This window comes from Centroberyx gerrardi, chromosome 9 (genome assembly GCF_048128805.1).
Source record: "Centroberyx gerrardi isolate f3 chromosome 9, fCenGer3.hap1.cur.20231027, whole genome shotgun sequence".
Taxonomy (NCBI): domain Eukaryota; kingdom Metazoa; phylum Chordata; class Actinopteri; order Beryciformes; family Berycidae; genus Centroberyx; species Centroberyx gerrardi.
The window spans coordinates 8448597-8472325 of record NC_136005.1 but is presented as its reverse complement, the minus strand read 5'-3'; the positions used below and the strand labels follow the sequence as shown (position 1 = coordinate 8472325).

General features: G+C 43.4%; 1 protein-coding gene across 2 annotated transcripts; it reads right to left on the bottom strand.

Annotated features, from left to right (window-relative positions):
• Positions 1-1941: 1941 nt before the first annotated feature.
• Positions 1942-22947, bottom strand: ccdc50a (coiled-coil domain containing 50a). Of its 2 annotated transcripts, none has more exons than XM_071921858.2 (12): positions 22701-22947; positions 18715-18777; positions 15478-15607; positions 13077-13167; positions 12512-12614; positions 8149-9114; positions 7280-7461; positions 6388-6432; positions 5756-5905; positions 5462-5544; positions 5219-5334; positions 1942-4473 (listed from the first exon to the last, which is right to left on the bottom strand). In XM_071921858.2, exons 1-12 carry the CDS (start codon positions 22747-22749, stop codon positions 4454-4456), a joined length of 1998 nt encoding a protein of 665 aa, XP_071777959.2. In that variant the 5' UTR covers positions 22750-22947; the 3' UTR covers positions 1942-4453. The 2 variants fall into 2 exon arrangements, with proteins under 2 accessions (XP_071777959.2, XP_071777960.2); XM_071921859.2 differs by having other exon boundaries at positions 7310-7461.
• Positions 22948-23729: the final 782 nt, after the last annotated feature.

Genomic DNA, 23729 nt, shown 5'->3' with positions numbered 1-23729 from the left:
TAAATACTTGCTTGTGATTGTGAACAGTGTTATTTCTGTTTTGTAACACAGCAGATCCAGCACCACAATGCATGATGAAACATGTGCAGATGGCAGATGGCACACACACACACACACACACACACACATCTCCACCCGCACATAATTGTAACATTGTTGATATACAACACAGTAACCCTATTTCTCTTCATAGGGTATTTTTCCAGGACTTTTTTGTTACCCACACCGCTGGAAACTTTGCCTGGGAATTTCTGTGCTGAAGAATTTCAGTCATTGTTTCTGGTAGTGTGTGTAATGAGCATCTCAAGGACGGGACAGGAGCGGCATGAGATGGAGTCTGGATGGATTTATGGGCAGCACCTCAAGAGTTTGACTACAGAGTTTGACTACAGTTTTCAGCTGTCATGCAAAAACTGAACTGACTCAGGAAAATGTCATGTGCGCATTTTCCGTTTCAACACAGTTTCAGCAGCCAGGCGGAAGAGCAGCAAGGCCTCCGAACTCAGCTCAGCCTAGTGTGGCTCGACCGAAAAATCTGCATCGCCTTATAGTCTGTGAATGACTTTTACAAGCAGCAGTTGACAGCCAAGTATCAAGCAGGGTTTGTCTATTCCAAAAAGCATTTTCGGAGGTAAAAAAAAATTCAAAATCACACCACCCACCATACTGGCTTCAGAGGGTAGTGCTCTGAAGCCAGTATGGGGGTGGTGAGTTGGGTTTCCTACCTGATTTAAATACATTTCAATCTACCAACTACCATTTGGCTGTATTTAGAGGTGTAGCTTGGTTGTGAGGGCAGGGGCAGTGGTGTTGCCACATGCAGAGCAGCCAACACTATGTCAGGTATGTTGGTGAACCAGATCCACTCAGCCACTCTCATCCTGCTCCAGTCAGACTCATATGATGGGTGTAACCTTGTACTTTCCCTGAGAGCAGAGCAGCACGGATTATTAAAAATGCTTACAATATAGGCCAGGCACTGACAGTATGCATGATGTAACAAAATCAAACAATGTACTTCCTACAAGGTAACTAATGCACAACAAATAAGCATATGATTAAACTAAACTCATTACCAAGATACCGCAGTGCATGTAGCTTCTATTTGGCTGTAAGCTGTTGCAGACATTTTTTCTTTTGCAAACTTTGTGAAAATGATTGCACAAAAAAAGTCAGCTATACTGTTTTCAATTAACTGTTTCTTGTGACTCAGTTAATGATCTTTGACTGCTTGAATAAGTCACAGTTTGTATATGCAAACAGCTGGAGGCCGACACATAGTTGAAACAGGTTTCTTCAAACAGGTTTCCCTTTCATTTGGCATGACAGTGAGGTGCTGAGTTAACTTGCAGTGTGAATATTGACCTGCGCCAATAGCTACAGGTGAATGACGCAGTACTTAATACTCAGAACAACTGTGATACATTCCAGGGTCACGGCAGTGTCAGCTAACGTGCCTAAAACTTAAAATGTAAACAATGTCTTTCATTACATTTGCCGTGCAGATTTACTCCAGGCCCAAAGTGGCACTGCACACCGAGTTTCAGCAGGTCAAAGCCTGGAAGGAGCTCTTCAACATGCAGCTGAAGATAAAACATAAAACATCATTTCTCTGTCATTTATTTCCCCCTTGTGATGCTTTAAACCTGTTCCACAAGAAGACAGGGTGTCATCTCTGTGGTTAACTGTCATTCTGGCGATGGGAGCGGTAACTTGTTGAAGAAATTACTGTAAAAAATTCCCCCACCTTCCTCCAGATTTTTCAAGCCTAGTCATAGCTACAAACTTTCTCTCTTTAATTAATGATTGCATAATGTTTTCACTGATATGCACTGGGCAGCAGCAGGTGTGTCAAGGGACTGAATGTGATTTCATGAATGAACCAAATTCATAACCATTGGAAATGCTGATATAGTTTATTACATTTTGAGATGCTAAAGGTAAAAGCAATTCCTTTATTCATTTCATTTAAAAAAAAAAAAAGAAGTCTGTTACAGTAAGTGCCAACACATACATGTGTTGATTTATGATTTGTAGATTGCATACAAGCCCTGGATTAAAGAAAAGTTGAAACTCGACACTCAATTTTCAGTTTGGATTGCACTCAAAGCCAAAGTAACGATTGATGCACAACATCCACAAATACACACTCAAATAAACATCCTGATCAGATCACTTTTGTACATGTCCACAAGGTGGTGCTCTCATAAAAGAATAAAGTATGAGCACCTCCTCTGTGGGGTGTGGTAGTTCTGCTACAACCAGATCAACTTTAAGAGCTGAGATTTCCCCATCTTCAAGTCCCTGAACAAAACAAATCATACATATGGCACAAATCCCATTCTGTCAACAACAATCAGCACATATCAGAGATGTAGAAACACCCGACACAAATACTCCTGCAACTTTGCCCTCAGCAATACAAACATCACACACTTGGATAAAGACGGAGTCGATTAGTGGGAGAGAAAAATACAGAAGATGAGGAGGAAAAAACATTCTCTGAATCAGGAAGGGAATCATGACGGAAGCTACTTTATAGTTACAGCGACTTTTATTACAACATGAGAACTTGGAAGTGGCGCTGAGGCCAGCTGATATACAGTATGAGTGAAGGTCCGTCTAAAATTTCAAGGACTGAATCCTTTTGTGGATATGATACAGTACAAAAGCTTCAGTAAAGTCATAAAGCTTGATTGTGCTCTGTTTGCCACTGCTCACTATCCTTATTCAATATGAACAGAAAATAACTGGTCATGGAGCAGTGAAAACGCATACTAAAATAGGTCCCTTTGAATAGAATTATATTCCACAGAAGTTTCCCCAGCTGATAGTGCGACTGACTGAATTTCCCAACATCCAGATGCATTTCTATTGTGGGAATGTTTGCTTTTACTGCAGGCAGGAAGCGATGCTTGCCTTTGAGTGAGACAAAAGGAGAAGAGGGGTGGAAGTGACAGAGCGGGGAAGCTTAGGGAATGGAAATTAAGGGAACTAACCGAGTCCAGCAAAATATTGTATAAAAATAAACAATAAGAAAATAAAAAGCTCCCTTTATGGACAAATTTCTAAAATACCAAGTGTGACCCAGGAAGTAGGAGACTGAAGGGAGAATCCTGTTATTTTCCACAGTGGGGTGGGAGATAATTTGGGAGCACAAATAGAAATTCAGACGTTATTTACACTTAAATAAACCAACAAGAGCAAATGTTCAATCACACTACGTCTGTGCCGTTAGCACAAGCATGAATTAAGGTTTGACACAGACCAGCAATGTACATGCATTCCATTTTGTTACCGCTCCATTTTTGACAGGCTTCGCACACGTGGCCTATACTACTTTTGGTTTGTAAATGACCAAGCCGATATCAAATACTGGCAGAGAAGTAATATATTTTGCAGCAGTATATTGTTTAGCACATATTTTGTTCATTCACAAAGAGATTATTGGCTTTTTGTGTGGCTATAGCCCTTGTTTACAATGAAGAGGGAGCCAGATAATTTTGATAGAGAACAGAAATGCATGTACACAGTTGTACACTTTCAGTAAGCATGCACATAGAAACACTGAGTCATACACAGAATGTTAATCGTCCCTCCGCTTGTGCCCCGTTCTCGATATAAGGGCGATGAGGTTAAAAAATGCCCGTCACAAGCAGAAGAAGACACAGCCTACAGCCAGCTATAAGTCCATGGATCATCACAAAGCACCACCTCCACTGGATCGGAAAGAGTGGTAAACATGTAAGCCAAAACACCCAGCATCTTGATATAGGTTTGTTTGTTGTTTTATGTGAATAAAACGATAGAAACGCATCCCTCGAAAGGAATCGTATGCAGTGTGGCACATGGACGGGGCCTGGATAGCCTTTGTTGCACAGCATGATAAGTGGACAGAGCTGCAGCCCGGGAGTACAAAGCAGCTGCCATCTTGCATCTAAGACACTGTAGCAGCCATGTTGGATCAAACACAGGCACATCCCACAGAGAGTGATGAGGAAACTGAGATTGCATGGTTATATCCAGCAGAGGCCTTATAAAAGCCCTTGTGATGGCACGGTCCGCAGACGGGACGGAACATCAGCACACGACGACCACAGCAAGAGAGGATCCGGTTCCTCTACTTCAACAGCTAAGAACCATGGGAGTTCATGTCACAAGGCCGCTCTTTTGGCTTGTCTCGGTGTTGAGCCAGTTAAAAGGAATAACAATTATATTAATAAAAGTTAACAAAAAAGAAAAAAGGAAAGGTGAGCGAGGTTCCAGCACTCGAAGACACCCACTTTCTAAACTCCAGGCCTTTGGAGGGTGTTAGAAAAATCCCATTGCCAACTCATTAGATTGTCCCAAGCCTCTTGGTCAACAGAGTGTGAATGGTTGGAAAAAAATAGATGAATAAAAAAGGTGACAAAGGAGAACTGACAGAATGGCTGGGCGACATAGGGAGCCTGAGTCACTGCCTGTAATAGGCACCTGGAAAAGAAGAGAGACAGAGAGCTGGTGTCAGCAATATCATTTTTTTTGTTTTGTTTTATAAATTTGGTGACATCTTTGGTGCTAAGCAGTTATTGCTCTGGTGTTTTTTCACTGCACCCACAAATCACTTGGCGATCAAACAGTGTGTCCAGTACTGTGACATCCTTTTCCTTTGATTTTCTATTGATGAAGTTTGAGTTTCTGTAGGTGGCGCTCTTTTCTTTGTCTGTTCAGCCATGGTGGCTATCGCTGCTCATGCTAACTACCCAGTTCTTCTTCTGTTTATTCTAAACAAACCACTGTTGCTGCTTCAGTAAACATAAAACTTAACATTTCCTGTCAGTAAAGACCTACCAGACACCTGGTGTTCAGAACAGCAAATGTACACGGTTTCATGAACTGGGTATCGGTTGAATCACTATTGTTATAGCAATCGGTGATAGAGAGTAGAAAAAAATCGGAAAATGTTGATTTGCTAAGATTGTGTTTTTTGGATTGATAAATTATGGAGGACTGTGTGAGGAGAGGAAATCCCTTTTGCACCTTCCTATCCTCTGTGGATTTCTAGCTCCAGCAAAATCAAAACCTCCACTTCCTTTCCAGTGCATCTGCATGATATTCAGGACAGTCATGACTAAGAGTACCAGGTGAACAGTATCATATCAAGCCACCAAAAACTACAATTTAACACATTCTAATTTAATCAGGTGGCCTAAATGAAGCCTGGAGCTCAGGTACATGCCTTTGTAAGCAGCCTCAGGTCTAGAGGGGGCGCGGGGGGTGAAGGGGTTGTCTGAGTAGCCGTAGCCGGTGCTGGAGTTCACATTCTCATAGTCATGTGTGCGAGGCTGAGGAGGCCTGAGACGGACAGAGAAACAGAGAGCAAGTACATTAGTCAATGACTGAGATTACAACTGGAGTTTCTACTATTTGGCTTTGTATCAAGCAATATTTTGTAATTATCTTTTAGTAATGAATCTTGTACCTGGCAGGCTTGTTGTGGTTCTTCTGCCTCTGGTATTCGTACTCGTCTCGTGATCTGGGTCGGACAACCTCCTCTGCGTTGGGCTGGAAACCAACAGTGGAAAACTGTTTAAACGGTGGTCTGTTCACGCTGTCACGGCAGCCAAAAATCATGGTTCTTGTGCCGTAGTGGAAATATGAGTAAAATCACAGATGTACATTTACGGAAAATAAGATAAAATTTATAGGCTGCACAAATAATTTGCTGCAAACCACAAAGTGAATTTAAAAAATGAGTATGGTTGAAGACAATCACCCTGTAGTCTCCCTCCTGCCTCCTCCTGTCCATCGCCATCCTGTCCATCGCCAGCCTCTCCCTCTCTTTCTCCCGCTCCCTCTCTTTCTCCCGTTCTCGGTTCTTCTTGAATTCCTTCTTTTCTTGTTCCATCAGCAGCCGGGCGATTTCCTGCCAGCGCAAAACATCAGTCTTAACCACATCAGTTGGATAACGTAAACAACCACAGAAAAACCTCCTCCTCCTTCATGTTACGGTGCGGCACTAGCGAGCAATATGTCAACCGCATTTCTTGTCATTGCGTATTTGTATACTGTGACTTTTAACTGCTGTATGACGACTAAATTTCTACCCACGGATCAAGAAAGTATTCTGCAAACATCACTTTCAGCAATACATCTATTTAAAAGAGCATTTAATAACCATTATGTCACTTGTACAGTAATAGATTATATCTACCCATAAAATCTTGGGGCAGAAAGATTGTAAAAAAGGGCATGGGTGTGTGTACTGAGGGTTATACGACTATAAAACTAGAAACAAGCTGGTGTGATATAATTGGCTGAGCACAGGAAATGAACGGATAAAAAGTGGAGGACAGACAGAATGAGAAAAGAAATGAGAGAAAGTTTCCAGACTTGGCGCCCACTCACCTCATCCTGCGCCATTTGGGCCGCACGCTTGTCTACCTTACTAGCCTGAAACCAAAAAAACAATCAAAAAGTCAGATTTTTTCCCCTGGCGCGGAACACTCTGTTCCCGCTCTCATTATGTAACATGGGAGGTGACTGTCTGAGATGGAGACCTTTCAATACACTTGTGTGACATCTACGGCTTCAAAGGCATTTACAACTTAGAAGTTATATCGTTTCATCACATCATGCTACTCCATTGTTTCTGTCTCATCGGCTGCTGATGTTGAAACTTGGCACAAAAGAACTTACGACAGTCTGCCTCGATTGAAAGTGTAGCTGTGACGTCTATTTATACAAACAGGCCAAAGTGAATGTGGACTTTGCTGAACTGAACTTACACCATCATCTAAACTGGAGATGAGCTTATACCTTTTTTTGAAAAGCAAGTACTTTTAAGTTCTATTTTTGTATTATAGCCAACAACTTTGTTCTACAGAAAGCTGAATACTGGTGTAATTTTACACTGCAATTATAAGAGATAAATAGCATTCCAGCATTAATGGAGAGCTGTGTGCTAGTACTCAGCTCTTGCTCTTTGTAGCCTTCAGCAATACAAAGTACCAGTATTTGAGGTTGGTTTTTGGTTGTTAGCAGATACAGGTATTAGTGTGTGCACCTTTAACATGCACAGTAGCCATTTTAGGATCTCTTAGCATTGTTTGGCTGCTTAAAGGGGGAAGAGTTGTCCGTGGTATAAGACTTAAACATAAAATATCTTTGCCATGGTATGCTGTTATCCACTTCACTTGACTGTTTTTGTCGTCTTGATTTTTTTGGTGGTTTGTTTGATGTTTTTATCTCACACACAAAGCAGGTTTTATCTTTTATATGTACAAATAAACAAACTGACTGTGTCTCTCTCTTTGGTCTCCTTCCGCACCTTGATCTCCTCCTCCTGCATTTTCCTGGCCACCTCCATGTCCTTGAGCTCCTGCTCGCGGAGCTCCAGTCTCGTCAGCCCCTGGGTGGCCTCGCTCAGCCCGTACTCACTTCCTGTTACTACTGTCCCACCGCCACGGTGCACAATGCGACCTGTGAATGGCAACACACTCTATTAAACATACTGTGGATACCATGCTAGTCTGATTAACCCCAAAAGGCACCCAAAAGGGCTGCAGTGCATCTCCACTGGTTTTCATCATTGTGATTTGCATGTGGATTTGTATTTAATGCCTGTGACAGCTTTGGGACAAAATACTATAATGGAATTACGACCAGCCCAACAACCCTGAAGCCCTTTATGAATGCTGTATTTAAGGAGCAACTGATGGCATGGTGAAATTAATCACGTACATTGGGGCTATTCTATTAGAAAATCACAACACACATTTCAATCTGAACACACTGTACTTACACATCTCCTTGTTCAGTGCAACTAGCCCGGCAATGTCAGAATAAGCAAACCACCCCACACCGCAATAGCAGCAAATTCAATAATTTCAAGAATCTGTTGGAAGCATCAAAATCTGAATCACAATCAGCAATTACAGTGAAATCGTCATCATCCTCATTATCATCATCGTGACCAACACAATTTAAGATCAGGAGAAGAAGAGGAGGAAAATGAAGTCTCTTCATCAGTGATTTGTAATGTTAGGGGGTCCAACCCACCACCTGAAGCCCCCACCAGATTGCCCCGCAGCGGAAAAGCAACCCCATACACACCCCTGCACACCACACACACACCCGCGGGGCCCGGAAGCGGGCTCAGGGCGGTACCTGTCTCTCTGACGGGGTGAGTGTGACTGCGCTCCCTGCCGGGACCCTCCCCTTGCCGAGGGTCCCAGAACTCCCTCGTCTCCCCTCTCCCTTCGTCGCTCCTGTGCTCCTCAAACACCTCGCTGGGGCCGGAGTGGACGCGCTGCCTGCCCCCGGCCCTCCTCTCCCTCTCACCATCATCCTCTTCCTCCTCCCAGGATGCCTTGTCCTCCCTTAGCCGCTCTCTGCTGTGACCCGGCACGGGCTCCAAGTCCTCTTCGAGTCCTCTCTCTCTGCTCCTGGTTCTCGCTCGCTGTCTGTCTCTGTCTTTAGGTCTCTGCCTGTCTCTCTCTCTCTGTCTGTCCCCGCTCAGTCCTCTCTCTCTGGATCTCTCCCTGTCTCTTCCTGCTTCTCTCTCCTGCCTGGGCTCCTGCTCTCTGTCTCTCCTTTGGCCTTTTCCTACATCTCTCTCCCATTCCAGGTTCCTGCCCCTCTCCTGGTCTCGATGTCTGTCCCTCTCTCTGTCTCTGTGTCTGTTCTTGTCTCTGTCATAGCCTCTCTCCAAATCCAAGGCCTTGTCTCTCTCTATGGGGCTCTGCGGTGGCGGCGGTCTGGCTGGTCTCTCCTTCCTCCTCACAACCCTCTCCCCCTCCTCCCCCCTTTGGCCCTTGGTCCTGCCAGTCTCGGTGGGTTGATAGTCTGGGTACCTGTCCCCATGCTTGCCTCTGGAGGGCAGTAAGTGCTCTGGATACGGATCTGCGTGCCTGCTACGCCCTCCTTCTGCCACTAGGTAGTGCTCAGGGTATCTGGAGCGGCTGTGGGGTGCTGCTGGGTCCTGTCTCGGGTACCTGCTCCTTTTGGGTTCTGATGAACTATAATCTGGGGAACAATCGCGATGTGAGCTGCCTGGAGCGTGCGCATCATGTCGGCCTGGGGAGACAGAGTTGTGGCGGCTGTTTTTGTCCATGTCAAGAGGCTTTCTTGCGGCTGAGCAGGGAGGAGATGAGGAGGAGATGGCGTGGAGGGAATGATGATGGTGTTTTGGTTGAGGTAGAGCATGGAGACAGGAACAATGACAACACAGACAGGAATGAGATAAGCTAAGCTGGTTAGTAAGCATGGAGTTAGTCACAGCACCTGTGAGGAGAGTGTTGGGTCATGAGCGGTGACAAACATCATGCTACAGAGTTTGAATAGGTGTGAGTGGCACCCATGCTGCCCCCAAAATGTCCATTATACCAGAGATGTGGTTAAATACCCTGTGAATAACAAGTCAAAGTGAGGTCAATGGCATCAAGTGTTTGGAGCCAAAATGAAAGACAGTATTGGGGACTGTGGCGTGGGCCTAATCTGTGACAACAATGGACAGGCTCTGAACACTTCAGACTCTTGACATTAAGTAGTGATCACACAATATGTCCTGTAGCACCCTTGAGTTAATGAGCTTGATGGACATAGCTGTAAATCAATAATTGGAACATAGTATTTGGAAACCAAGCAAATACTGTATTATGGCCAGGGCATAAACTGGCGTGGACAAAAATTAAAAAATAAAACTAGTAAAGCTGAACACAATTCAGGTTATTTGAAAGAGAACAGTTGCATTCCCCGGTAAACCGTCCTGCTGAGAGTCGGCCAATGACTGGCAAATGTTTGAATGAAAACAAATGAGTGGAAAAGCATGCGGAGGAAGCACACAGCAGGCCAGTACTCTCTGGGCTTAAGAGTCAGCTGAATGGAATGCCAGTTATCTAACAGGCTGTTAGACATCTAATCAACAGAAACAACTCTGTTGACTTTTAAACTTTCGAAAAGGGAGGCAGGTACAAAAGACACCTTGACTAGTACCTGTTCAGGCTGACTGGGCTACCTAACCAAAGTTGCTCCCTGCTCAGTAAGCTTGATCCCAGTGAGCAGAGCAGCCCACATGAGGCGCAGCCAAGGAGGCTTGATTGAAAACAGTAGATGGACACATTGGATAATCTCTCCCATCGCCCTTTTAAATACCCCTTCCCGTGTCTCTCCCTCCCTCTGTCTTTTTCCAGTCGTTTATCTGCTGAGCGGAGATGGGCTCTGCCCCCACGCTGGTTTGTGTGCGACTGTGATCCGCTGGATTAAGACAAACACGACAGCCAGCACCCCCTCATTTCCTGTGAGGAGCAGCCAATTACACGGCCCGACAAAAAGCTACACCACCGATAACACAGAAGTGTGAATGTGTGTGTGCATGTGCACAAGAGGGATATAAAATCTACAATAGGATGGAGATTTAAAAATGCAAGCTTCTGTGATGGAGAATATCCCTTTACAGACAAACATAAGTGGGCGAGACTGCGTAGAGAGCGAATGCCAAAACTGAACACATGCACTTGGTTGTGCATCGCAACAATCTTGTAAGATCTATTTGGTTAGTTACCGTGGCGTCTTTGTCGTTTAGCATTAGATACAGGGTAAATAAAGGAGTTGAATCTGAGTCTTTGTTCCACCATGGTGTGTACACATTCAGGCCACACTGCCACAGTTGTACACACACACACACACACACACACACACACACACACACACACACGGCTGGGACAATATAGGTGAGTGGTTATGTAACTTACAGCAAACAGGGTGAGCCTGGCATTGGCACATTGAGTCAGGTACAGAGAGAGGGGGGAACAGTGGCATAGTCAGCAAATACAGGATACTTGCTCATCCTGACCCCTACCAGGGGTCTGTCTATAGAAAGAGGCCAAGCACTGGGACAGCAGGCATCCGTATAGACAAGACAGGACAGGTACACTGACAGCTGCAGACATCTCTTCATCCCTGCTTGTATCAACAAAGAGGCTTGTGTCTGTGTCTCTGTGTGTGTGTGTGTGTGTGTGTGTGTGTGTGTGTGTGTATGTGCCTCAAACCTAGCCCCCATGACAACTACCCTCACCTGCTCTCTGTTGACAATCTCTCCCTCCATCCAATTTTGCATCCTATATTTTAGGTATTTAGCTGACGCTCTTAACCAAAGCAATTGACAATGGCATGACAGTGGAATAAGCTTCAATTCCTGTCACCAACATTACAAGCAGTCAATAATAAGGACCGCAAGGGTCAACACAACAGCGCCCAGGCAGTGGAGGTAAAAATTACTGCTGTGTCTATAGAATATTTATGTATCATCAATAATAGAGAAGTGCTAGGCATAGAAATAAGAAACAAGCAGGAAAAGCTTTTTTGGGCCTAGAGACTGATTCTCTTTGGCAGTATGAAGCTTATTCTGAGTGAGAACAGTTTCACTTCTCTGCTCTACATCTAGTAGTGATATGAGTGGGGTGGTGTGTGCTAAATGTAAGCCTCCGGAGAAGCCAGAATCCAAGTACAACATGGGCCAGGGTCCGGGCAGGAAAGCTGCGAGTCAATCTGCCAGACTAACGCTAACAGTCTGAGCCAGCTGGAGAGGAAAGAGCTGAGCTTTTACGAGTCAGGAGAGAACATTAAAACAAGAACCCTTTAAAATATACCTCCCCCATACACACACACACACACAGAGTCAGCCTCTCGAATCTGCACACACCTGTGGCTCAAGAACTGTAACTGCGCTCAGACCGCTTGCAACCACATTGCCATTTCTGTGCTGACAAATAAAGAAACAAAACTACCACCTGTCAATGTTTCTAGGTTTTAGGAAATTAACTAATTCCCTTTTTTATGTTGCCAGCGGTGTGCGTTCATGTAAAGACTTTAAAAGGAATCCACATGCAACACCTAGGTGCTCACTGACATTTTAGGCACGACAAATAGGGATTTGTGGGTGAAGATATTTGTCGGTGGACATCTAACACATCACGAGCTAAGCTTAATTCTATCCTTTAATCCTATATAGATGGGATGTGCAGTCATCAGCAACTCACTGGGAAATCCACTTAATATCTGTGGTTGAATCAGATATCTAATTCTGTTATGCATTCAGGCTTTGTTGTATGTTTATAGTAACCTGAGACAGTTTTCTTTTTTAAACAGCACAAACCTCCATAGTCCATTCACAGCACTGCAAAACCCATTTACAGTGCTGTGTGCTCTTGAACGGGAGCAAAATGACAAATGACTGCTCTTTTGCGAACACATAAGCCTCCCTTCAAGGTCAACTATGTGCTTACAAGAGCATTCCTAAATCTTAGCCTCAAGTCAGCAACAGTCTGCAGCGCTGTGCAACATCAAACCCACAGAGCTCAAAACATCCCAGTCCCAGCAAACACACGCATATCTTTTCCCATGTCCTTACACACACAGAGACTCACACGTGCATGCATACACAAACAGTTTCACAAGCACACGTACACCTACAGATACACACACACACACACACACACACATAAACATAAGCCAGTGGCCCTCTTCCCACCTCCTTGATCCTCAAAGTACTCCTCCTCAAAGTTTGCCTCCAGCTGCTTCTGTCTCCTCCTCTCCTCCTTCATCTCCTTCTCTTGCAGCTTACGAGCTATGGCCTAGAAACAAACACACACACACACACACACACACACACACAAATCAGAACAGTCATCACCAACAACCACTGAACTGCTCATCTCCGAATCTGTGCCGTTCATCACCAATATCATGGGAAAACATTTACCAAAAAACATTCCAGTAGGTATTGAGAACAAATCTGTAGAATTGGAAATGACTCAAGTCTCTGCACATTGTGTAAGGCATAAGCATTCTCCCCCATGACTTTGAGATAAAACAAAATATCCATTGCCACGTCACTATGGCTCCGATTCATTTTTAACAATAGAGAGGTATAAACATGGCATGCTGATGATTCAAATGGTATGACCCACCCTTGGCTGTACATCGATACTGGTATGTGATAGATGGGTGGATGTAACTGACATCTTGCTTGAATGGGCAATAGTGTCTGAATGTGTGTGTGTGTGTGTGTGTGTGTGTGTGTGTGAGTTCCTTACCGCGTCCTTCTCTTCCTGCTGTCTCTGCTGCTCTGCCTGTCGGACCAGTTGTTCCTGAATCTCCTGTGCGATCTCATTGTCTTGGCGCTCACTGAAGTGTGTAGGTATCCATCGCATGTGTGTGTGTTAGTATGTGGGGAGGAGAACATTACAACATTAATAACAGATATACAACTGTTAATAGTCTCTAAACTATCAGACACAAGTTCTAACTAACAGTGGTTAATTCAATAATGTCACAAATCAAACGGGCTGGGATATTGATGATGATAATTGATAGAATGGACCTCTTAGATGTATACTGTCTCTTATCATGATCGCCTATCGTGACGTGAACAGACGAGACTTTTTGTTCTTACAGTATGTACTATATGGCCCTCTGTAAACCTGCTGAAGTGAATACCAGCACGTTTTTGAACATCCTGTACAATATACAGTATGTGCTGTAATTTTTCAAATTGCTTTATTCATATTTGTTATTCTGCATATATATTGATATTTTTCACTTATTTCATACTGCATATATCTCACTTTTTGTCTCAGTAAATTCTACTGCTACTACTGCTGGTATTTTTCAGACACTCATACTTTCATCTATACATTTCTACTTAATATCTAGTGTTAAAATTGTCCCTCATTTGCTCTAGCGCATGATAACCATGTTGGAACTTTTAGGGGAATTGAAAATACAAACACTTCAATATCGCCGAATTACACAATTATTAATCGCGAAAACATAAAATCATGATAAACTATTATCCATCTAGCAGTAGTGTACCTAAAACTACACAGCAGGACATGTGACATAAGCAAGTTACATGAGAGGAACACTGAGCAGTGAACATACCACACCAATGACTAGCTTTGAGGTAATTATTTAGCATGTTATGAGAAATGGCATCTGTGCTCCAGGCAGCAGAAATATCCCAGCCTGTTGTGATGTTGATGTACTCTACAGGCTCCTAATGCTATTGGCTCCTCCACATCTTTGAGCAATGTGACTTGGACAAAAACACCATCTGACTGGAGGTGTGTGTGTGTGTTTGTGTGTGTACACATGCGCGAGTGTAATGCTTTAATTAGGTGTAAACACCAGTTTGTAACTATCCTATCCTTTAACTATCCTGCGCTCCACCTGCATTTGACCTGACTAGCTGACAGTTCCTCATCCAAATTAATGTGACTGACTTTAAAATTAATTAAACCACACCTTGTCAGTTCTTTTGAAAGTTAAGGAAGGCTTTAATGTTGATCTACAGGGGACTACGAGGACTTAAACTGGCAAAAATAAGGAGACAGTTGCACCTTAGTATGCTTTCATCATTACCTACTAAAGCACCTGTAGAAGTGACGCTGCACCAAGGCTTCAGGAGCATGTGTGTGTGTGTGTGTGTGTGTGTGTGTGTGTGTGTGCAGGCGCATATGTGTCAGTGTGGGTGTATGTGAGGTGGCATTGGCAAGGGCAGAGTGGATGGCAGCAGGAGCTCCCAGCATGCCAAGCGGCGTTGGCCTGCCTACATCCATGGTGGAGCATCTGGCCTCTCCCTGGGGGGGTGCTGTCCCGCTACTGGTGCTGCTTGTGTGTGTGTGTGTTTATTAGTTTATGTGCGTGGTTGTTAGCTTGTGTGTGTGTGTGTGTGTGTGTGTGTATATATAAGTGTATGCGACTGACTTTTTGAACACTGCTCTCACTGTGCTGTGAGTCAGCACATTTTTTTTTTTTTCTACAAAACTTGCAGAGTAGAGTGGAGGATTTTTACCCATGGTGCCTCTTTGTGGGCTTCTATCACATCCCATGGTGTGCAACAGGTTGCTGGGCTAAAGCAGCGGCAGCAGAACGCCTGGCTGTGTTTACTGAGATCTATGTGCACAGCCTCTTACTGAGGTATGTGCAGTGTTGGAGAGTAACAGATTACATGCAACAGGATTACACTAATCTGATACAGGTTCCATAAACAAAGTAATGAGATTGCAGACACTTCTGCAAAATAATTCTGATGAATAAAACATATTTGAGGAGCAACAGACAAATCATAAATTGTAAAATTATAAACCAACATAATTTTACATAGCCCTATACCCTATACACTTAAAATAATGGCTAAGTCTGCTTCTAGAAGATGATAATATGAAATTACATTCAAATTACTGTTTACAAATCTATGCTTAATTTCGGTCAAGTCAAAAGTAACTCTTGCTGATTAGAGTTCTAAACCAGGTAATCAGTCATGTGTAATGGATTCCAGTTTAAAAGTAACCCTCACAATCCTATCTATGTATTAGATATACAAATATATAATGTTATAGGTTGCCTTCTATACATCTAACACCTATTCTGTGTATGTGTGGTTGTGTGTTTTGTGTGTGTGTGTGTGTGTGTGTGTGTGTGTGGGACACCCACAGGTCACGGTGCTGCCTATGGTTCTGGACCTTGGCCCTCAGATCCTCCTCCTCCTGGAGCTTCTTAGCCACCGCCAGGTCCTGCTGCACCAGACGGCTCTTATGGACGTTGGACGCCAAGTGGCTCTCGACTGCGGACACAAACACACAAGCGCTGCTCTTAAGTCTGTGTACACACAAACCGTAGTAGGTCAGCTGGCCAGACCGCACTGCTGCTGAGGAATTAGATGGGTGACAGTAGCACTGAGAGGAGTTTATTTACAGAGACACACTTGCTTTATGTTTTGAGAAGAGCAGTTGTGTTGTTTAGATCTGCTCTGTGGAGAAGATAAACGTAGACGACGCAGACTTTTCGATCTCTGGCGCTCTTAGTCACTGAGAAATGAATGTTCCAAGCCGAGGTGCCATTCCAAGGTTGTGTGATGGCACGTGCCGAGCCACAACAGATGATAAATCCTGCTTGCTGACGCACTCCCGACACTCAGTAAGCTTGGAGAGCATCACTCACTTGCTCAGCTCTGTTTCACCTGGTTATCGATCCGCTCCCAGCTTTCATGTGAAAAGGGCCAAATTACGTCCTGCAATTTACCCGAGAGAGGCTCCATAAAGTTCCCGCTTGTGACTGGTGGGATGGAAAGACGAAGCTGTGAGTCACAGCCACCGCAAATTGATAAAAAGTCAAAGGGCTGACAATGATTTTTTTTTTTTTTTGGGGTGGGGGGGGTGTTTATGACACCTTGCGAAAAAAAAATATTTGAAGGCAAAACTGACGTCAAAACCTGAGATAAGGAGGCTATCATTCATCCAATGCCAGGTTTTTCAACAGGAAAATTGATTTGTCTCTCAAGGGAGCAAAAAACAAGACGGGACATTGTGATGCTGTTGATTTTTCAACAAACACAACCTTGGAGAGGTCTCATATCATTCAGAAAAAGGGTAGCAAGGGTGGGAAAGCTGGTCTGTCCAAAAAATTGTAGCCCTAGACTCATCAGTGGAGAGCTGTGCGCTCAAACCTTCTTGTTTGTCTTGGAAAGAGAGAGAATGCTTTCATCTGCGACACAGTATGCCAGAGATAAGGATGCCAAGTGTTGACACAGCCACAGAGAAATGTTTTGATGCAACATTTTGAGTGCTTCAATGTTGTGCATGTGCAGGATTTTGAATTGAAAAAAGACCAACTATAATTCCACACTAAATGGAAGCAAATGTGCTAAATGTTTCTCTTTTGACTGGCAGAGGGATGGCCATCTGTTGATGTGATCCAGAAAAAAAAGAGAGTCAGAATATTAAGGGAACAGCCCGGCTGTGTGAACCAGCATTCTCCTCGGTGACCTCCAGGGTCAAAGGTGAAACAAACATCTCGCCAGCTCAAACCGGATCAGTCGGAGTGGCAGCGGAGGGGGACGGGGCTCGGTCATGGATCACTGTGGCCTTAAAAGGGCTAAGGACAACACAAGGACAGGCCAGCCCAAAGCAAATCCATCACAGCCAAAACAGAGCCTAATCTGCACTTAGGCTATGGCTGGGTGACATCTGGCCCTCTTCCTCACAGGGCTCGTTACATAATTCAGCCTCGTATTGTCATATAAGGCTGACATCTTTACGGAAACACAGAAAACTAAACTATTGTCCAGTCCAGAGGAATAACAGGGGCTATATTTCCACTGTCTAGACTCTAGTGTTGTCATTTGCTTTCCTCCATGAAATAATCAACAAAGAAAGCAGAACAATAGCCCACTAATTCTCCACACAATCCAAAAGCGGTAGCCTCTTTCTGTTGGTTCCTGTGATTTCCATGTGAATGAGTGCAGGTGAGGGACATGAGAAGTGATGCTGTGGCCATTAGCCATCTGCAGATGATATTTATTTGTGTCTGATGAAAGGAAGGCCTTGTTGTGTCTGGGTCTGAGTTTGTCGGCTCTTCTGGGCAGAAAAGTGTCCTTTCGACCAAACTCGGTAGGAGGGGGCTTAGACTACTTTAAGGGAGCCAGCAGCAGTTCCTGAGAGTCACTCTAGTAAGCTCACATGTGAAAAAGATGCTTTTGATGGAGAACAAAACATAATCATGGGATCGGACTCAAAAATGTATCTTAATACACTTAAGTCAACAGCAGGGGAACAAATAAAGCCCTCTTTAGTGAGTCTCCAAAGATGCTTTTTAAAATCATGAGAAAAAGAAGAAGGCCTAATTACACACATATGAGTTCACATAAAAGCAACAGCTCATCTAATGAGGCACGCAGAAACAGTCTAAATATACACACAATAGAGGAATTTAGAGAATTACAGTGTGCGCAAGTGCAGAACACATGCACACAAAAATGTCCCTAATATGTGCACACACATAAACACACAGTCACAGACAGTGGTATCTCACAGTGTGTTCCCTGGTGTTGTATAAAAACCCTTGCTAAGCTGATTGTGCTGTCTAACCTCTATCTAGAGCCTAGCTTTCTAGTGAAGGCTGCCCTGCGCTACAGCTGCAGCAAACACGCATTAATGTGATCCAGACACAGCAGATGCAGTAGTCTGCCACAACCCCGCTCCACTATTGTTGTGGCATCCTGCAGTATTCGCACAATGCACACTCTGTGGGCGAAGCGGGGTTTATATTGGCTTAATCAGGCTGCTTCCACTGACACTGCGGTTTGCCCTGTCGGACTTGACAAATTTTCCAGAGGGGGAAACTGGAGCATTGGACTGCACTCGTTTCTCTACTCTGACGCTTTAAAAAAAATCTTTGATAGTTTGTTCCTCTTGCAAAGTAAGCAATACGTACCCACGTTACCCTAGGAATGCAGTAGGGTAGCTTGTCTGAAATAGTCCCAGTCATGTAATGGGTTTGACACAGAGAAAATGACAACAATTAGGGGCTTAACTGTGTAAATAGACTGTCTAGAAAAGGGAACCTAACCATATGAAAGCCCTGAATCTATTTCATCCTCATTAGAACAGGAGGCAACCAAGCCTTCCTTAGACCTAGAGAATAGATTTCAGGATTGAACCCATCCTAACAAAAAGAGCTGATTTGGGAAAAGCTGAGACAGCCTACAGCCATTAAGAATAGGAGGCTGAAGTTGATAGCAGATCAGTGATGTGATCAGGAACATATAAAAGCATGAAAACAGCAGTCCCCCATTAAAATAAATGGGAGTTACCTGTCCATGAAACCTATAATACTGGATGGGGGTGGGGGGGGACAGGGAAAATCACATGACTACATTATAGTCTTACTTACTCTCTTGTTCCTGGAGGTTGTGGGCCAGGCAGTGGTCCTCCAGCACTGCAAAGTCTCGACACACTGTGGAAAGACAGAGTTAAGATTGAAATGGTCAGAAATGCTAAAGTAGCCTATTAATATTAAGACTAAAAACAACAAAGTCCAGAAACAACAGTCTGTTGACTCAAAATCTAAGATATGTAGCTGATACACGTCAGACTCAAGGAACTTGAGATGTTGGCTGTTTCAGTTTGACTTTCATTGTTTTTTAACACCTAGCACATCCGCCTGCACACATGCTTAACCAAGAACAAAACTAACCACAAAATTACCCACAATCAAGGACAGGTAGCCAAGTTTAAGTGAGTATGATAGACTGAAAAAGAATGCTAGTGCCACTTCACATTACCACAGGAGGAAAGAATCTGTCTGCAACATGATTTGGGAGAAACCGTTTTCATGAATTAATTTTATGTTCAATTGTGCTTGATGCGATAAGCTGAGACGTTTACTTTATAGCAAAATTACTTCTTTCTGCTAATTTCTCTTAGAGGATTATGAAATACTTGAAGCACGTTTCTGAAAAGATTATTATCTGGGACGTCTGATACAGGATGTGCTTTGTTTCTGTAAAGCTAGACTTGATGCCTAACACAAAATTAGCCCATCAGGCAAATGCTTGTGGTCCCGAGGACTGGTTGTGGGTTATTTCCATCTGAGAAAACATGAAGTGAAACTGTGGGTGAGCACACTTGATCACACACACTTCAATTGGCTAATCAGGCCAAAATAAAGAATTATGTTTTTGTGGGGGAATGTTGCTGAAGGGGAATTTAGAGGCGATGGTATCCTAAAGGTTAGAGAAGTGAGCTTGTTAGTGGCAGGATGACAGGTTACTGCATGCCAACCCAGGCTTATAGACTACTGATGGGTTACCTAGGCTAAGAGAAAGCATGAGGCTGCTGTTGAGGACACACACTGTCTATCTAGTTCATGAGGAGGAGTCTTCACACTTCTGGTGAAGTTTCCACATTTCAGATGCCTCCGTATCAGATCTACATTTGATTGGCAGATAAGACTGAGATGAAATGACCTGGGAACCCAGGGAGCAAAGCAAATAGGCCAATGACTAGTCGCAGAGAGTGATGAATGTTTTTATGTATATTTTAATTGGATGTTGCATCCTAAGTGCTGCTGATGCAATTACAATATGTTAATCAGCAACAAGGAATCAGTCAGATTAACCTTAATGCCTAAACCAAAATATTCCAGCATGGGCAATAAAGAAACTGAAGTGCAAAAAAGACAGCATCAAGTCTGAATATTGCTGCTGTGAAGCCTCTGAAAAATCTTGGAAGACCTATTTGTCAGTGAGGCACATTTAGCCTAGCTTTTTATGACAGCAACTTATCATTTTTAGTATTTTCCTCTCAGCTTTAAGCTCTAGGACTAGAGCTGCACAATTACGGCTACAACGATAATACCAATTATCCAGCTGTATATTGTGATCACGATTATTAGCCTTCATCATTTGAGGAACAAAATTATTTTACTGCATTTTCATGAGCATTTACAGCAGACAATCTAAATGCCATTTAAGTTTTCAATATTACTGATATGCCAATATGCTATAATTGTTCAATTATTGTGAAATTCAATTAATGGTGCAGCCCTTTCTAGGAACTGAGTTTCTTTCTGAAATACCTGTCAGCATCACCACACATCCACCTGAACCGATCTGAAGTAAAGCGGACTGGTAGCTGATCTTGGATATTCAGGTTCCATCAGTGTACAAGAGTTGACAAATTCCTCAATCGAGGGAGAACTACAGCCTAATGGGATATTTTAGACCATTCTCACATCCAGAGCTAATAATGAACATAGGCTACCTTATGACATCTGCTTCATTCAGTTCAGTCAACATGGATTTACTCCGCTCTGTTTAGCATATATCAATTTGGAAACGCTGCAGTAAGAAGCTTTTCTTCGGCTGCAAAACTAGACTGGACATTATAGCAAGGAGAATAAAGTCAAGCCATGATTTTGAACATGTAATTAGCCATGCTCCAGTGAGTCTATTCAATGCATAATGACCAAATTTAACTTGGTCACAGTATTTCTACCTACTAATGTTGTTCCAGATCCTCTGAGAAATCTTGTTTCTGAGAGTCACATTTCGCAGGGCTTTGGCGCTACAATTCATCACTGTATTTACTACTCTCTTCCCAGCTTTCATTAAGCATTAAGCAGCCGAGCCACACTCCATAACCTCAGACAGTGAGGCTCACAGCCCATCATCTGCTCTCACAGAGATTACTTCATCCATATACATAATTAATAACCAGTAGCAGACCACGAGTGTGCAGTATTTCAAATATGTGTTAGGATGCATTTAGAGATAGCCATGAATAAAGAAACCATTTGCCAATATTCCTGACGGGCAGAAAAATGCCTGGGACTCAAACTGAAACACATGGCACTGTTGCACAAGGCAATGACAGGCTCTGAAGGCTAGTCATCCAGCTGAACAGCAGGCCAGATAGTTTGGCTATAGTCAGTGGGGGGATATATGAACTGGATGAATGACTGGGATGAATGACTGGGATGAACAGATGCAGGGAAGAGGAGGGTGAGACCCCAACAAAACCCCCCACTCCCTCAGACCAGCACGGGATTTGATTAACACTGACCATGCTTCAACCATATGCCTAATCTCCTTAGCCAAGAAACCTGAGATTTGGTCTGATTAATACTACTGTGTACACATAAGTGTTTTTAACTTGCGTAACTAGCCTAACAATATGAGTTTGTGTGATAATTCCTTCAATACTTTAAAGCTTTAAAGTCAATACATGGCCAACTGGAATATTTAACATTCTGGTACAGAATGACAAAATTATCTGGGTTAAAACAGAACAATAAGCATCAAGTGACAGAAGGCAAGCTATGGATTAAGTTCTCCCACCACCGTTCAGTCACTTTGGTCAAGAAACTGAAAATAAGCCCAACATAAAGCCACACACCAAGACCAAAAGACTCAGAAATGGTCAATAAACAAACTGAGGTGTAAAACCAGCCAACAATGTCAGGTCTGAATATTAACACCATATGCTCTTGCTTTGAATCGTCTTAAACTGTGCAAGCCCAATTCCTCAGTGAGCTACATCTAGACAACTCACTGTGTTTACTATTCTCCTATCACATGAGGGAGGGAAACTGAAATGTGTCCAACAGTTTTCTTAGTTCCCTCTGGAGACGAGCTAAGCGGTGGAAAGGCACGTTCCCTGTCTCTTCCAGACCAGAATAACAAGCACTCCACTGAGCAGCTGCTTCCCACTCACATCAGCACAGCATCCCATCCAAACCCCGGTTCAATGCAAAACACTCTCAACCTGCTCTTTGTCTTCATGTTTTTCCAGCAATGTGGAACAACAGGCTAGGTCTTGGCCAGTGTGGAAGGTGATATAGTGGGGGATAGCCTATGCTTTAAGTTCTTGTTAGTCGCAAACCCCCATTAAGAGAATGTTACACAAATGCAGTAAATTTTGCAGGCATGAATGAATACTGGTCATGTGAGCAAGCAAAGTCTAGACACATCTAAAATTCAACAGAAAGAGTCAGTCCTGTGTCCATGCTGCCTTCTTAAGAGACACATGCATCTCGTCCTCAGAGCTGAACCACCTCAAACTAAACAGGCAAACACCTCCATGTGACCAGACAGCAGCAAAGCTAAATAAGTCACCTGACTCCTGTACCACTATATGTAACGACATCATTGACGGCTATGGAGTTAAGTCACTGCTGGCTACCTGAATCCAGCCTTAAGACTGCGGTGCAGTTAGCATCCACTAGCAAGCTTTGCTAACAACCATTATAACGTATGGTGAAAGAGAAAGAGAAACACCTGCGTTCACACGGGTATTCTTGCTAACGTCAGCTATCTGGATAAATGTGTGACGCTAGACAGCTAGCTTATGTCAGTTTAGCCAGCAAACACGTATTACCCTCTTTCACTCCAGGTAGTTTATTCTTGTCGATGCTAAATTCAGCCATGTTGTCAGCGATAATGTGTCAAAACCGTTGACGTTGAATTACACTTCCGCGTTCCTTCCGAAGGTTAACCGGAGTCTGATTGATCGCCTTAACTCATAAACCCGATTGATGTTTCAGGTGCTGGACGGCCCTTTTGATTAGTTTCGGTTGCCACCTCTCTCGAAACGTCGCTGGTGTGATAGCCTGGCAGCTGCTCTGCTGTAGCTAGCATGTCAGATTTTCTGCGAGCATCCCTCCCACTCTGACCCTCCCTCTTCGACCAGACCGTCAAGCTAGACGGATTGAAAAGATAACTTCCGGTTATAACCTTCAAAATAAAACCCTCGTTGTCGGGTACCAAACGAGTACCAAAGTGAAATTAATAAAAGTATTTGTCATACATTAATTATACATTATTCAATATAATGACGTTTGAATGCTTAACAAAGCTACATGTTCTCATTTAGGGAATTTTGATAACTAATTATGAATGATGATGGTAGGCTACATGTTTTCAAACTAAATAACTTATCACCTCAGTGTGGTTTGAATGCATGGGCTGTTGGTTGCTGTAAAATTGGCAATATTGTTTCTGATAACAGTCATGCCAATAAATAAAGTGAATAGAATTATTTAATTTCTTGAATTTATTTTGAAGGCAAATTCGTCCAACTTCTGGTATCATTCTAGCCATATCTGGCTAGCTTGACGCAGCTCCCTCTTCTTGGCTCAGTGACTGCAGCCAGCTGCAGCTGTGGGAGTCGTCCCTACGGACCGGAGGGCACACATCTCCTCTGTCCAAATCTGTGGTTCAAATGAATGCCTTCGGTCAGTGTAAGGGACCAACATCTTGAGACTGTCTTCAACATTTTGGCTAAAATAGAGAGAAAATAACAGACTCGCTACACACTGCGTTAGTTTGAACGGAGAGGATAGGGACATCTTCAGAAGTTTTCAGAAGACTGCATTCTCTCTCTCTCTCTCTCTCTCTCTCTCTCTCT